We start from the raw sequence: 16513 nt of genomic DNA, 5'->3' as shown, positions 1-16513 counted from the left end.
ACAAATGTGCCGGTGGAACACAGTTGCTCCTGTATTACTTTTCACCATGATGGACAGATCTGTCAGACAGTCTGAGACTGATAACCTTCTTCAGCACACAGGTCAATGAATTTCTCCCCTGTCAAATTCCTGTCTCTAAGCAGGATGAGCATAATTTACTGGAGACCACCCTGCTTGCCACCAAGACATGCATAGTTTGTGATGGTGTGTGTGTTATCGTACACCGAGGCAGAGCTGTTACGTGTTGACTCAGCTTCCAGTCCTGTGTAAAGTCTCAACAGCTCCAGTTTCAGTATTGACTCGGAGATGGAAGCTCCTGCACAAGACTCTACCTGGCTATTCTCGGCTTCCAATAATAAAACACCGGGATCAGCTGATAAGCTTTGAGGACAGGTAGGGTCAAGTCAGCTCTGGTCCCGAGTGCCAGCAAGTTTCCAAAATAGTTCAGCAAAAAGATTTTGGAGAGAAAGCAAAGATAACAGTACAGAGGTAGAGTAAGAAAATCACTGAGATTGTGTTGTTTGTTTCTGTTTGCTCTGCTGATTCTGATCATATATGTGAAAACGTAAAGAATTTACTATCATATATAATAATATTTATCTGTTGTAATATATACTATCAATCAGACTTGTAGATTTGAGACTCGGACTTGAGCCAGACATAAGTGAGATGTTGAGATTTAACTTGGGTTTGACTGCTCTGAATGTTGACTTTAAGACCTCGATACACAAACAACAGCTGACAATCATGAGAGGACATGATTAAATCTTACTTAAAGCAAAATGGTGGTCCTAGATCACACTGTGAAACACAACTGCCAACAGCTGATTTAAACCTTCATTGATCAGAGGCAGTCTTGAAAATGGCTCAAATTCTCACTATGTGATGGTGGCAGTGACCCACGTCAACAAACCAACCAATCAGAACTTAACAAGAAGCAGGCATTTCTCACTTTGTGACATGTCACAGTAGGAAATTCACAGGTGTAAATAATAAAATGAATGATGGATGAATTCCATTTAGCTGCTTCAGTTTCAGGGTCCTGGTATTGCTGGCCCACTGTCACACCGAGGCTCACTGGGTAACTTGAACAGAACTAGGCCTTTGTTAACATTATTAATTCCACTTGTGCTTTCCTACTATGACAATCAAAATGTCTGCTGTGGAAAAAGGTCTTTGACACAGAATATACTGACCAATGAGATGTTGTTAGTGCCAATTTTGAATAAGAATGTAAAAACTTGACCTTGAAAATAGCTATTTAACAAAATGATCCCGAGTCAGTGTCCACAGTGTTTTCAACTAATTAACCAGATTAAGTTGGCTCAGTTGTCAAGGAGATGGATCCATTTCCATGTGAACACAAAATGTAGCAAAATGTGGTCCTGGAGACAAGCACTCTAGTGGTTTTAAGTGCTTTGGCAGGGGTTTCAGTACATTAAAACATTAACAGGACAGCAACAGGCATGCCTCGTATAGCCACATACCTTACATAGTTACTATTAGGACTATTCATGGATATCAGCTGTGCAATAAATGCCATTAGCACATATTTGAAAACTGTTGAAATGCTGTGTCATTTTAAAGTCCACACTCAAGAATTTCATCTTGACTTGCACTTACTTATGATGACCTGTTACTGGACTTGAACCAGTCCTCAAGGACTTGACTCTTGACATGAAATCACACTTGAGATTTTGACCTTGACCTGCCCCAGTAGAATTAAAAGCAGCTCTACCAGCAACTATATATATAAAAAATAATCTAACCAATGTGGTACAGGCCGATCCAGTCGGTAGCATCCACTTCCTCCTTGATGTCCCAGGATATGACAAGGTTCTGACCACGGTTCAGTGTGTACTCCAGAGTTGACGCTGTTAGCGAGGACCGGCTCTGGGAGGTCACCAGGTCTGTGTCGCTGTTAGCCCGTGGAAGCCCTATGGGACTGCTGACGACAGAGACGGTATCGACAGCGGCCCCGCCCCTCTCCGCCAAGGTCCGCAGGTTTTCTGGGCTGAGGGTGTGCCGGAGGTGCGGGCTGCGCCTTCTTGGAGCTGACAAGTGTTCACGGCCCCCCACAGCCAGGTTGGGAGGATTGTGGGAACGGGTCCTGGGTGGTAGGACTGCAGTAGCGAGTGAAGGGCGCATGTTGTGTGTCTGATGAGGAGACAGCCACGAGAAGCGAAAACAGTTGATGAGACTGAGGGATGAGTGGGAGCTTCTTATTGACTGGGCTGCTTGTCGATGTGATGAAGCATTTTGCTGATTTGTCCCTCGTTGACTCAACTTAAATCCTCATGTTTGAACAGTGAGAGTTAGTTTGAAGAGGTTGTCATTACTGGAAATACATGGGAGCCTTCCACACAGAGGCCCCCACTATCAGCCCTTCTGGTCCTCGCATCATAACACAAGTTAAAGTTGAAGATATTCAACGACAAGCCACTCTTACTCCATGTTACCCAATGGCGATTGGAACCTGAAGATGGGGAAAGAGGGAGAGAGAGAAAAATCAGTCAGCTACGAAATTGCTCACACACAACAACAGCAATGATTACATACCGTGAGTTGCAATCAACAAATGACTGAACAAGCATTAGTCACAAGGGGGGTTGTTTGCTGTCAAAGACCCTGTCAACAACACAAATAACCCTGTACAACCATTTCTCCTCGTCCTTTCTTCTCTGACAACCTTTCTAATGAAAGAGGAAATGTATGTGAGGAAGGACTCATTCTATTTTCAGAACTCGTAAGGAGTGAACGGTAAGGAGTAAACACAATGTCCTATTTACTTTTTTGAATGATGAAACACTTAATTAAAGTCTATATGTTCTTGTTGCGGGTACAAACAGATATACCCCCTGTGGAGAAGAGTGAAAGTATGAAAATACCTCATTTGAAATCCATTATCTCTATGAGACACTTGGAAAGAGAAATGTTTAAATCATCCTAATAACACTCTCTCACACACACACACGCACACGCACATCTCTGGTTTCTGTCAGTACAGGCTGCCTCAGTAAAAACAGAGAAGGGAGACAGGCAGCTGTATCTGCCTCCCAGGAAGCTCCTCAATCAACAAATACCAGTTTGGGAACTGTCTGGGGAGTGCTGTCAGAGTCTCAACCAGAGCCATCTTGTTTTTAAAGGAAGAATGACATGTGACTTCAGAATCTAGCCAAAGGCAGCTGGTTTTAGATGAGCTGAGAAGCTGTTTTTTTTTTTTTGGTTTGATAATATTCAGCTAATATGTGCCTAGCGCAGTCACTGGAAAACTATGTGGGCTGTAGTCTGAGCTAAGCCCTGATATCTTTGGCATTTTAAGTGCGTATACATCTCAAAAGCTGAGCTGTTCAGTGATGCTTTGAAACCATTGCCTCCTCTGCAGGCCTCAGTGTGTGGCGTACACTGTTTGTGTCACTGTAATTAATGAAAAAGTTTGGACTGTAAAGTTAATAGCATTCAAACTAGCAACACTGAAAACCCACGATCGAGACATCACTCCAATTCAAATGATGCAGCTTGTCTTACTGGAACTGTTTCACATGTTGGAACCTAAAATATAAAGCTAATACCAGCATCCGTTAGTTTACCTTAGCATGAAGGCTGGAAACAGGGGAAAAAGCTAGCTTGGCTCTGTCCAAAGGTAGAAAAAAGATGTTTACCTTCAAGCACCTCTAAAGCTTATATGTTACTGTATTTCTTTTATGTAATCTGTACAAAAAACAAAATATTAAAACAACTGACAATAGGTGCATGGACTTTTTTCAACTTGAACACCCTTTTTATAATTTTTGCATATATTCTAAAATATATTCTAAAATATACTTGGAATGTAGAAAAATGCAGTACAGTTATCAGTGGATTACTTACTGAATGATACTGAAGAAAACTTAAAAACGTGATGATTCTCATGTAAGTTCTAGGGTTAAAAGGAGGTCAAAAATGTGTATGAGATTTGACTGAGTTTTGGCTCTCTCTCTGTTAGGCCGTTTTTGATGCAAACTGTGGCTTTTTTACGATAATGATTTTAAAGTACCTTACTTGGCTCCATGAACTATGTGTCAAAGTCATGGCTGCTGTTTCTGCAACCACACTGTTGAACATGTTGGTGATGAGCAGGTCAAACTACAACTAACCTCCTCTCCACCTGTCACTTTTATCTCATGCAGTATTTTTGCCTCACAGTTTTAAAAACACCTGCTTTGAGTGGTACGCTTGCACTTATTTCTGTTCTTCACTTCTTTACTTCAACATGCTCTCTGCCCTCAAACCACTGCACCCACTAACAACTTCCTCTGCATCATCTATCAAAGTGACAAAAAGAACAAAACTGAGGCTGATTCAAATACAGTCGGGAAAACCCACAAACAATTGCCTTTTGTAATAAGGGAGATAATCTTATGTTTAGACATAAATTCTAGACTATTTTGGGTATGGATTGGATAATCTAGACTATGCACATCTGTTAAACTTAATTCAAGTATATATAACTTTACTTGTATTAAAAGGTCCCATATTTTACAATTAGAAGTTTTGATATCCATAAGAAGATACATTTATGGTTTTAAGAAATAAAAACCATCTCAGTGTAGTTTTACATCTCCTCTCTCAGGCTTCTCTGTGGAGCTCTAGTAACGACAGGTTGACTGTTTTCTGAGTGATCCAATAAAAATGATCCAATGAGTGGTCCAATAAAAAATAGCACATTTCAGGTAAACAACCCCTGCAAGGTGGGTCCAGGTGGGCGGGGCTTGGGGGATGCGTGGTGACTGCTTTGGTGTGACATCACAAAGTTACAGAAGTCCTGACGGCTGGTTTTAAGGCTCAGTTTCTGAATACAGGCTGTGTGCATTTCTCTGTGGACTGAGGCTTTGATACTTTCACAGTATTAATATAGAACCTAGACCTGCTTTATAATTTTCATCAAACAACACATGGACATCTACCTTTAGACTATATGGGACCTTGAAAACATAATTTTATCTTATCTGTAGTTATAGATACAAGGAACATATAATTGTTACAGGATGTCCAATATGTTTTAACACTTTAAATTTAAATCTAAGACAAAAACATCTTTTTTCAAGTTTCAGTATTCTGGCTTGCATGATGGTATATTCTCAACTTTATCTTGGTATAAAATAATTTAAAAGTTTCCACTTTTGTTCTTTTTGTTTAGACTTTTGTTTTGTTTATTTTTTTTTTCAATCTGTCACATTCCAGTGAGAACAATAGTGGTTCAGATAGCTTAAATCCCATTCAGTCCAATACAAACCTAAAGTATCAGAACCCTTCTCTGCTGAAACCAGATCAGAATATACAGTATATGCAAAATGATGCAGACACTTCACGAAAAAGGACTAACGTTGTAATATGTGTGAAAAATTGTCTACTGTACTGTATATATGGCTCTTGAGCATCTGAATCAATTCACTTTGCATTTTGAACTGACTGAACAGAAATTATGAACTGGCCTCTTCGCTGATGTATGTGAATCAGATGTGTTTCTGGACAACTCAGGCCTGATATTGAAATAAGATCCGCTGCATTTGACATGAGGAAAGCCTGGACATCCCTGACTCAACAAGATTACCAGAGCGTGGCTCCATCACACACACACACACACACACACACCACCACATACAGGGATTTATGACAGAATAAAACCTTCATCACAGATGCAGGAATACGTAAATCCTGCTCACGTGTTCACATGGCCTCATGGACAGTCATATAGCACCAGCAGGGACAGGCCATTTCCATAAACAAGCAGGATCTTACTGGGTTGGAGAAGAAACAAAAATAAGTGTATATGTAACTGCTGAGTTGTTATGTAAGTGTTCCTGTGGTCCAAGTAACCCCCTCCTAATGTTTGCGAGGCATTGTCTAACCCTGATGTGGAGTGGGAGATGCCGTGGCTGCACCAGTCCCACTCAAAACAGAGTCTGTCTACCAGCTACAAACAGCACAGACCAAAACATGACCTCAGGAGGGGGGTGTTGAAAAATCTGGACGCATTCCAATGCTTTTTCCTCTTAAAAGATTCCTGTTTCCCATTATAATCCTAATTCAACTGCTCTGCACAACTTTGACCTGATGTGGGATTAGTGATTGATTCTCAGGAAATGGACACAGATAAACAAGGTGTTATTTGAGGACCCAAAAACTGAAAACGTGTTTCTAATTCTAACCATTCTCTGGGATGATGTTAAATCGGACACCTGTCTTGCAAAGAGCGTCATTTGAGTACTGTTCTGTTATCAGGCACCAAATACTTTGTGCTCTGCACCACTGTGCAGTGAATACTAAGAAGAAACACATCTGCAGCAGAAGATCTGATGGAGCATGGCAGAATATGCTGGATTGTTGTTTTCTTCTATCTTGTCAGGAGGCATTTCTTCAGAGAACTGGATGTCAGAGAGGATTTCAAAGTATTTGAGGTTTACAATAATGTCATTCTTTGTGACAGGTCTGTGTTGGTGAATGCAGCGGCTGAGAAAGTCTCGTCTTGTCTCGTGTCTCATGTCACAGTCATGACTGACACACACAATAATAGCAATATGTCTATACCCCTCCCCTTACACACCTCATGCCAAGAAGACGTATTGAATCTTCAGATGACTGCACAGCTCTCCTCTGCACACACAAACACACACAAGTTGAAAACCTTATTCTGCCACCGTAGAGTATATACTGCAGTGGCAAATTGTTTTCATAAACCACTGAATGTACATGTGTGTGTTTGTGTTTCAGTTTGCATTTTACTACTAAAACACTCAGCCAGTCAGTCATGAAATCAGCAATATTGATAATTCACCCTTCTAAGAAGAACTGGTTGTAATATATCTTATCCCTCTGTATCACAGAGCTCTGTTGTTGTCCAAAAACTATTAACTATTAAAAACACATCACTGAGCCACACTGTTTCACCAGGTGGCATGTCCTTCATCACCATGAACACACACACTGTAGTTTATTTAGCCTCAGTCCCACACACACTGTCTTGCTGCCCCAGTACTCGTGTATTAATCTGCAGCAGAAAATACTGCGTTTTAAGGGTTTACAATCTAAAAAGGTTCAGAAATAGTGATTTAAGTGATTTTAAAGCTCCACATTGCCCTCTTCTCCTGTGTTTTATTTGAAGTGTTGATCCATAAGAAGATATATTTGTTGTTTTAAGAACCAAAAACAATCTCAAGCCAATCAGAAGAGAGGATGCTCTGAGCCTTTCTTCTGATTGGACGACGGTTTTCTGAGTGATCCAATAAAAATATAGTAGATATCAGGTAAACACTCAGAGAAACCAAATCCTGCAAGGTTTGATGGTGGGTCCAGGTGGGCGGGGCTTGGGGCATAGTTGAGGGCAGTGACTACTTTGTGACATCACAAAGTTACAGAAGTCCTGACGGCTGGTTTTAAGTCTCAGTTTGTGAATACAGGCTGTGTGCATTTCTCTGTTACTGAGCGCTTTGATACTTTCACAGTATCAATATAGAACCTAGATCTGCTTTATAATCAAACAACACATGGACATCTGCCTTTAGACTATATGGACCTTTAATAAACAAAAATTCCAAACATTTGCTGATTCTAACTTTTCACAACTGAGAATATCTTTGTTTGACAAAACAGGTTATTTATATGCATCTTGCTGGGCTCTAGAGTTTATGTAATTGTCACTTATTTCTGACACTTTATAGATTGAACAATTAATGACATAAAATTAATTGAGAGATTAATCAATCATGAAAATCATTATTAGTTTATGCCCTTGTGTTTTTGCCAACTGGACATGTGTAATGAGCAATAGATACTGTGATGTCAGTAAAGGGATTCCTTCTTCACTCACTTGCTTTTTCTCTGTTTTCTCTTTCTCTCTGCCTGTGTGTGTGTGTGTGTGTGTGTGTCCGTGTGTTGGTGTCAGCAGAGGGACCCCTCTGTGCCCCTGTGGAGGTGACTGCAGCACTTTACAGCCTGACAGAACGGGCACCTTGGGGAGCTGGCACACACACACACAGTGGCACCGAGGTCTTATTGTGCCTCACTGACACATAAAGTTAAGACAAAAACACACAACCAGTATGAAGAAGATTTACACACTGAAACAAATGAACCGCCGCTCGACAAAGCCAGAAACAAACACCCTCATCCATGTTTACAAACTGTTGTTATGACTCAGGAGATGGAGACACATCCTCTTCATAAAGACACACAAAACCACCTCCTTACTGAGCTTCAAATGAACCTAGAGGTTGATGAAGGCTAAGCACTCCACCTGACTACAACTCACTGCAGTGAGGCCTCACTGGAGGAGGCTGCTTTGTGAGTCATTCTGAGAGAACACAGGCTACAGCGTCCGTGCCAGAGTGTTCCTACTTCCCAGAAGAATTGCAGCTCTGTCCCGCACGGGGTATTTCTTCGAACACATCGGCCTGAGAGCACTGGCTGGGATGAGTCACTCCTCAGGAGGTATCCCTCCATGACAGGCCTTGGTGAGCTGAAAACGGCATTTAAGCCAGAAGACTGATTGATATGGCCCTCTTCAAGCTTACAACACTGACCTTTCTATAAATGGGGATGTGGGTTGTACATCGATTTATGAATGGCCTAAAAAAAACTGTACACTATGCAAAGGTATACCGAAAGATCTGCTAGAAGCATCTGAGCCGCTGAACAGACTAATCTTTTTTTTTTTCTTCTCCTCAACCCATATTTAAGAATCAGTTCTATTTAGAGCAATGACTTTCGGGTCAGTCATTATAAATTCAGGCTGTGCAGTCAGTGCACACTGTTCAAACCCACATAACTATGTTTGAAATTCAAGTGGAAACCCCAATGTTTCCAAAAATACCAATTATGTCACGCTGGATTTTGGGGGAAATGTGTATCAAATGATACAACAGAAACTGTGTGTGTGTGTGTGTGTACTCACTGATATACAGTGTGTACTATCTAACAATATAGTATAGTAGATAGTGTGAAATAAGATCATTTTAATGAGCTTAAAGCCACTTAAGGGTAAACAAAAGGGCGATACTCGATACATGTTAACGGGCTTGATGGATGAATGATGACCTTACATAAAGCAGTGAGCCAGTTAGTGACATCACTGCAGGGTGACACAACTTCTATGCCCAATCCCATTTTAACTCCTGACTCATTAGCTAATTCAGTTTCTTATAAACGCTTTACAGCATACAGTCCTTAAAGTGGCCATCTTGAAGATTTTCATTTAAATAAGTGTCTTTTAAGTCACTATCTATCGCCGAAAGAGGTAACAAAATGGTGATTGAGCCTATGACCCACTGATGAAATAACATAGAAGTCCTTGCATTTTATAGTTTTATAAACTGGGTGTCTGGTATGACTCACCCGCAAAATTACAAGGAGTTCTGCCTGAGCTCCTGAGTGAGATAACACACAAATGCGGCTCATGTACCACCACAGGTGTCGCCAAAGGTAACGACACACAGATCTTCGAGATTGCTACTTTAACGTTTTTGTTTGATGATAATCAAACCGTCAATCAAACACTTCACAAAGTGCAAGCACCGTAACTCATACTCTAATGCCGGGCTGAACAATGAATCGAAATATTATCGAAATCACTGCAATATCCAAAACTGCAGGAGCTGCAATTTTTTTGACTAAGGTAAAATATGTCACAACAGACCATAAATGAAGCATTGTGCTGCTACAGCGATGTGCTGGACTACAAATCATGTTCTCTGGACGTAAAGGAACATTGCTTGTTTGGAACAACAATCAACAACAACAACACAATCAAATCATCATCATCATTTTTTTTTTTTCAGTGAAAATGGAATGCAAAAATGAACTTTCCAACTGAAGTCATCACTCATATCGCAACATAATTGCTATATGATTTTTTTGCATATTGTTCAGCTATACTCACTGTACAGTGTCAGTACGATACCTTCTGTATCCATAGTAAAACAATACTATTTTCAACACCTTACTTTGACTCTCAAAAGCTTAGTGCTTCATTTAGCAAAAGAAGTCGATGTTGAATGTCACATTGTCCGTCTACACAAGACCACAAATCTAACTGATGCCAACTTTCAGTACTTGGTGCAACAGATGCATTATAGCTGGTAATTAATTAAAGTATAGGTTTAGTATGCGGCCCACGTTGCATATGGGTGCTGCAATTTTAACCTAAGATCAAGCATGGAATTAGGTTTAGTTTTAAGATCTTTCATTCGTATAGACAGCAGGATTCTTGTTTGAAATAAGTTCATATTTGGTATATGTCAGAGTGCAGGACAGATCAAAACATTTAATCTTAAAAATACAATCACATTAACGACAGGCCTTTTTCACAGAGGACATTTTAACACATCACAGTAGGAAAAGCGCAGATGTAAAAACTGTCAGTTTCAGGGTCTAGTATTGTACATGCTGGCTCACTGTCACACTGTCATGGCTTCCCAGGGACACTTGAACAGAGCAGAGCTATCGTTAATGTTGGTAACGCCTCTTCCTGCTATGACAAGTCAAAATGTCTGCTTTGAAAAGAGCCTATTTAATGGCCCTGCACACCCACCTAGGTGTCTTCAATTCCTCTGTCTGGTTAGACCTCTACTCTGGTAAAAAGTTGGGTGAATTTGTGCTGAAATATTATGTGATGTTGCCAAATGATTTGTACTCAGAGGGATTATAAGAAGGTAAGTTGTCCTGCTCTGACAGGTGTAACTAAACTAACAAAGGAGTCAATGAGATGTCAGTCAGGAGCAGTTTGTGCACAGCAACATATCCAAACCCCGGGAGAGCTCATGATGGATTCTCATAGTGACCCTTCACACTGCTTTAATCCTGCTCTTTGATCACTTCAGTATGGACTGTGGTGACACAGGGCAAAGGACAGTTCCTGCATGAGTGAGCAGCACATATGCAGACGTAGTTATGTGTAGTGGAAGATGTGTTCAAGTGTACGGACAGCTCTTTTCCTACATGTTTAAGTGTTGGCTATGTATCTTTTATACATTAAATGGTGTAAGAAGATTTCTACATCTTCTCACCCACTTTCCTCAACTTTGAGGTGTAGCAAGAAGCCCATAACTGTGGACCCTGCAAATTAGGGCATTTTGGATTCCCTGACATTTCTTTCACCCTCTATTCATTCATCCACAACTCAAAAACTTTCTCATCAGGTATCATACACAACTGACACTACAGATTCTGTGCACAACCTGAACAGCATCAAATCCAAACACCCCCCCCCCGTCAGATTCTGTCAAGGGAGGAAATATGTTTAAATCAAAATTGTATTTCTGATTGTTCCAATTCATCTCAGACAACAGATTCACTTCATGTGTTGAGAAACCTGTGCATGCTTGCAGTTTTACATTGAAAGCAGATCACAGTGAGGTAAAAAGGAATAAGCATTTTATGCACTGTAAGATCTCAAGAGGGAATTTAGCAAAAGCACTGCAGGACCATATGGCTGGATTATAGCAGCCAATCTCAATGATGACTGTAAAAATCTTTGTAAACACGGGCCACTTTCAGGACTGCTGGGCATCTCAGAGCTAAGAGAGACGTGAAGGTAACCCCCGCTTATAGCGAAACCACGTCAGCAAAAAGCACGTTACATAACAGTTTGTCTCCAAGTTTAATCATTTCAAATCAATCTGTGCGCTGCCGAGGCCGCGCACGGACGCTTGGCGCACATGACTGAGCAGGCCATACAGGGACCGCACTGGCGGAATGTGCAGGTGTCATCGCTCACTATTGGATTACTGTGGGAATTCCCTACGTCATTTTCTTTTTATGCATCTCTTTCACAAGACGAATACATGAATCAAAAATCGATCAATTATCCCCTTCAGCACAGAACTACAACAAAAGCAGAACACGACTCGCATAAGACGACGCTGCAGTTGTTTAATGACATATTCCGCTGATTTGAGCATCACCATCATCATTATCACCATCAGTACTGGAAGCCACGAACACCTACACGGTCTCTCCATTCCTGACGGCGCACTGGGTGGCAGAGCTTACCTTTGGCGCAGAGGTGCGGGATGGAGGAAGACGGTGTACTGGTGATGACAGCGCTGCCACCAACACCTGCTCAGTGGTTTCTGCGCGGGGATATCACGGTTTAGGTCGTTATCCCTGCAGTCCAAATGAGGCGAGACGGGCGGGGTGCCGCGCTAGGGCCCCCCCCCCCTCCCTCTCAGATCCAGAGCCAGGGCAGCTTTGGGCTCGGAGTCACGTATCGAGACGGCATCCCTCTGAAAAGCTGCGGCGCTGCAGAGACACCACGGCCCTCCTCGGCAGCAGCATCCAGAGGTGTGCGCATGAACTCCGACACCACCTCCCTGCACCTTGTCCGCACAGGAGGCTGCTGCTGCCGCTGTGGGCTTCAGGCGTGCAGCTCATACATGCATCGCATCCTTACCCCCCCCCCCCCCCCCCCCCCTGCATCGCAATGCGCTGCAGTCAGTGCCGACGTCCTCCCACCAGTCCCGGCAGATGCACAAAATCTGACTGGGCAGAGCATGCAACCGCTGTCAGTCCAAAGGAGAAAAAAACGTAGCTTACCGGAGGATGGCGTAATGTTTGGTTATTTGCAGTGGAGTGACTCTCCTTGCTGGGGGGCGCGGAGGGATTTATTTAGAGGATTGTAGATCCTGAGATGTGGGTTTCTGTTGATAACATATATACACACCGCATATTAATGTGGGAAAATGCCAGAGTGGGCGGTGACTCAAGACTCGTCCCGCAGAGAAATGGAGAAACTGCACTGAATGTAATCAACCTGTAGAACAGTCACACTGCACAGAGGCAATGAGTGCATTTACGTAAGGGCTGGACTTAAGTGCAATTTTGAGGTATACCTATTTGTACTTCATTTTTTTCTTTATGCTACTTATACATTTAATTTACTGAGTTTCAGTTGCAAAGTTGCAGAGTTATTTGTACCACATGAATCTGAGAGCTAGTTGCAGAACATTTTATATGCAAAACAAATGATCAATCTGATATATTTTTTAGAGATTTAATCCCTCAACTGTACAGAAATTCGTTAAAAATAGCTCCATCTGGATCAAGTACAAAATTTATATGTTGCTTATCCACTGATGCAATGATGTAATAGGCTATACCCTACATATCACTCTGAAAGGATCCATTCTGCATAGTGAATACTTTAGTTATAATACTTCTTTTACTGAAGAAGAATAATGTTGACTGCAAGAGGAGTACTTGAGTATGTTTACACTGTAGTATGGCTACTTTTACTCAAAAGAATCTGAAGAGTAATTTTCAATAGGCCTATAGGCTGAGCCTTAAGATAATTCCGTCAAATCTGTCTCCCTGATTCCTGTTCAGCACTCTTCACCTGAGTGTAGCGAGGGACCTGTATAAACAGTAAAGCAGCCACGAGGAAAGAGCACAAACACATTCATTCAACTGTGCTGTGGTGTAACCTCACACCTTGTACTGTCGCAGGCTGCAGGCTCAGTCAGATGTTAGCGGGGACACGTAGCCCCCTGGTGGTCAGTCAGAAGAGGTGCAGCAGCACTTCACTAAAAGAGATCGACAGAGATAGAAACAGCGGAGGGTGAAGTGCTGCTAGAGGGTGGACTATCTTGTTGGTGTGGACAGGGTTGGCAGCGGTGGCTGGTCCGCAGCTGTACTAACGTTATTCAGTCTCAATTAAACAACATACGAGCTAAATAGTTACAGTGGATTAAATGACAACGAGTTATGGTGAGGTTAGGGTCTGGTTAAGGGTTAAGAGGAAACAGACTTCACTTATCTCAGAACCTACTCCAATCCTATCTCAACCAGAGTTTATAACATTTAGCTCCCTCTTACAGCTACATGGAGCATTCTTGACCACTAGGGAACAGAAACACATCAAGACAGATTAATAGCAAAAATCTAACATAGCTAATTGAACTGTTACGGCTAACAATGTGTTAGCAAACAACTAACTGACATTATGTAGCCACAAATATCATTACGGTTGGTGTTTTATTTCCTAGCTACTTGTTGAACATAGTACATCCTATTTCCTTACCATTTAGCCCTGGTTTGGTTTGCTATGTCCCTCTCCAGTTGTCAGTTTGTCAAGCACTCGTTTGGCACAGGTGTTCAAAACGGATAGCTTGGTAGCTACCTTGAGCTAACTGAGTATGTTTTTTTTTCTTCTGCAGCAGCAGTAGCAGTCGTTTTTAATTACTTCATTCAGTGTTAATAGTAAGTGCATCTTGAAAGTTAAAATGAAAAACAATAATTTAAGTAAATATATATTGTACATACCTAACAGCTAACCTACCTGCTTTAAAAGGTCCTATGTTTTAGATTTAGATTCAGATTCAGAATACTTTAATTAATCCCAGACGGACAATTCATTTCTACAATCTAACCCATCCATGTAATCCATATTATAAGCCCTATTATCCATATTTTACACTTTTCTGGTGTTTTATTTTAAGTTTTAATATCTCAAATTAAATCGAAGGCAACTGGACTTGTATTTGTCTGTGGAAGACGTTTCGCCTCTTATCCAAGCGGCTTCATCAGTTCATCATGTATTGGTCTCTCTAGTCCGCACTAGTCTGACTAGTTCATCATGTATTGGTCTCTCTAGTCCGCACTAGTAGTGCGGACTAGAGAGAACATTCACAGACAAGTTTTAATATGCATGAGAAGATATATTTGTAATTTTAAGGACCAAAACTTATCTCAATATAATTTTGCATCTCCTCTCTCACGTTTTAGCTCTCTGAAGCTCTGGCAAGAACAGGGTGTTTAGTGCTGGTCTCTGAGCCTCTCTTCTAATTGGCTGACAGGCAGAGCGACACACAGCCAGGCCAACCACAGGTAATGTACTGTTGCCTACTACTGTAGCTTGGTGAAACTCAACCGTAAATGCAAATGGCAATGGTCAGTTTACACTGAAATAAAACGGTCAAATTTGGACTAAAATGCTCTGATATTTCAGAAAAAATCAACTTTAGCCACTGGTCTCTAATATTGCTGTCCTTGGGAGGGTGGTATTGGCTTCCTGACATCCAAAGATTGTGCAGCATTTCTCTGTGGATTAAGTTTTTGCATACTTTCAGAGTATTAATATAGCACCTTGACCTGCTTTACAATTAAAAAAAAAGAGATGGAAATCTCTCTCCCTACAATATGAGACCTTTAAGTTTTCATTAATTTAAAGGCTGCATGATCTCTTAAGACATACACTTAGAAAATTAGTTTTAAATATGTAGTAACATGATACAAGGTTTTATCTATTCTACAGCCAGATTTTAGGTTAATTGAGAAAGGGTGACATCATTTCAAACCACATTTTACATTAAAGCCACAACACACTTATAGTACTGTACTTTTCTGTCATAATATCCAAGAACACCTCTATTCTGGACTGTGTAGGCATGTTTTAGCTTGATTGACATCTTCCTCACCCTGATGAATTTTGTTGAACCTGTGTGATGACCTGACATTATTCCCCTGAAGCCCCAGCAACCTTCAACCTGACCACAGGTCTCATCAGCCAAACTAAGGGAAAACCAGCGTGGCTGTGCATGGCTTTTAAAGCATATTCACTTCATACGCATAACCATAACATGTATATAATCTGAAGAAAAAAAAAAAAAACACCTACAATTATTTTCTTGGTTTTATTGCAACAACAATGGTGCCAAAATTGCACAGTTTGCCCATTTACAATGACATCAGATAAAAATGTGTGAAATACAAAAACACCAAAGCAATCAATTTTGACACAATGCTTAAACCTGAGGATTAAATACTCTCCCACATTAGAGCCTCACCGGAAAGTATAAATTAAAAAGAACCATCCCTTAGATGTGAAAGGGCCTGTTTTTTAATTTCTTGCACCTAATTACCTAGAACAGTAAATGTCAGAGGACTAACTAGTTCTGCACAACAAGGAACAGCTAGCCGGAGGTTATACGTTTTAAAGTCACTCGAGGCAGAAGCAGAATAAAGGAAATTGATGGAGTTACCAGACTTTAAAGCACTTACAGACAGCAGTAACATTTAGTATGATGTTTTTACTTTCATATTACCAAATATTTTTCATTACTTGGTAAGGAAAATGATAGTGAGCACAAAGAACCACCGCTGTCTCTCAGTCAATATTATTAACATTACTATTCTTTTCCATTTCATGGTTGATTATTCAAAAAAAAGAAAACAGTTTGGCTTTTTGGCAGCTGCACAGCATTTGCCAAGTTTACAGTGATCAAGTGAGTGGAACAAGTGATTTGTCTTAGTGTGCTTTAACTCAAACGCTCAATAATTTGGGAAACAAAAAATGTGAGCTCATAGAAATAAGAGAGAAATCGTACTGTGATAAATGATGAATTTAGACAGACATCTCTCAGCAGGATATTTGATGGTTTATTGGGATCCTACTGTATGTGCTGCCTACGTGTATGCTGAATAGTCAAAAAAATAGATAACAATACAGAGGTATCGCCCACTTTCTGTGCAGCATCGTGAA

At 40.9% G+C, this 16513-nt stretch overlaps 1 protein-coding gene across 1 annotated transcript in view; it reads right to left on the bottom strand.

Annotated features, from left to right (window-relative positions):
- LOC111218800 (E3 ubiquitin-protein ligase HECW2-like) overlaps positions 1-2148 on the bottom strand; it is a 29830-nt gene extending 27682 nt beyond the window's left edge. The window contains exon 1 of the mRNA XM_022741277.1: positions 1770-2148. Coding sequence (XP_022596998.1) covers positions 1770-2148 — 379 coding nt within the window. The remainder of the gene's footprint in view (positions 1-1769) is intronic.
- Between the last annotated feature and the right edge of the window lie 14365 nt (positions 2149-16513).

Source organism: Seriola dumerili, unplaced genomic scaffold (assembly GCF_002260705.1).
Source record: "Seriola dumerili isolate Sdu_G_001 unplaced genomic scaffold, Sdu_1.0 BDQW01000052.1, whole genome shotgun sequence".
Lineage (NCBI taxonomy): Eukaryota > Metazoa > Chordata > Actinopteri > Carangiformes > Carangidae > Seriola > Seriola dumerili.
This window is presented reverse-complemented; position numbering and strand designations above follow the sequence as displayed.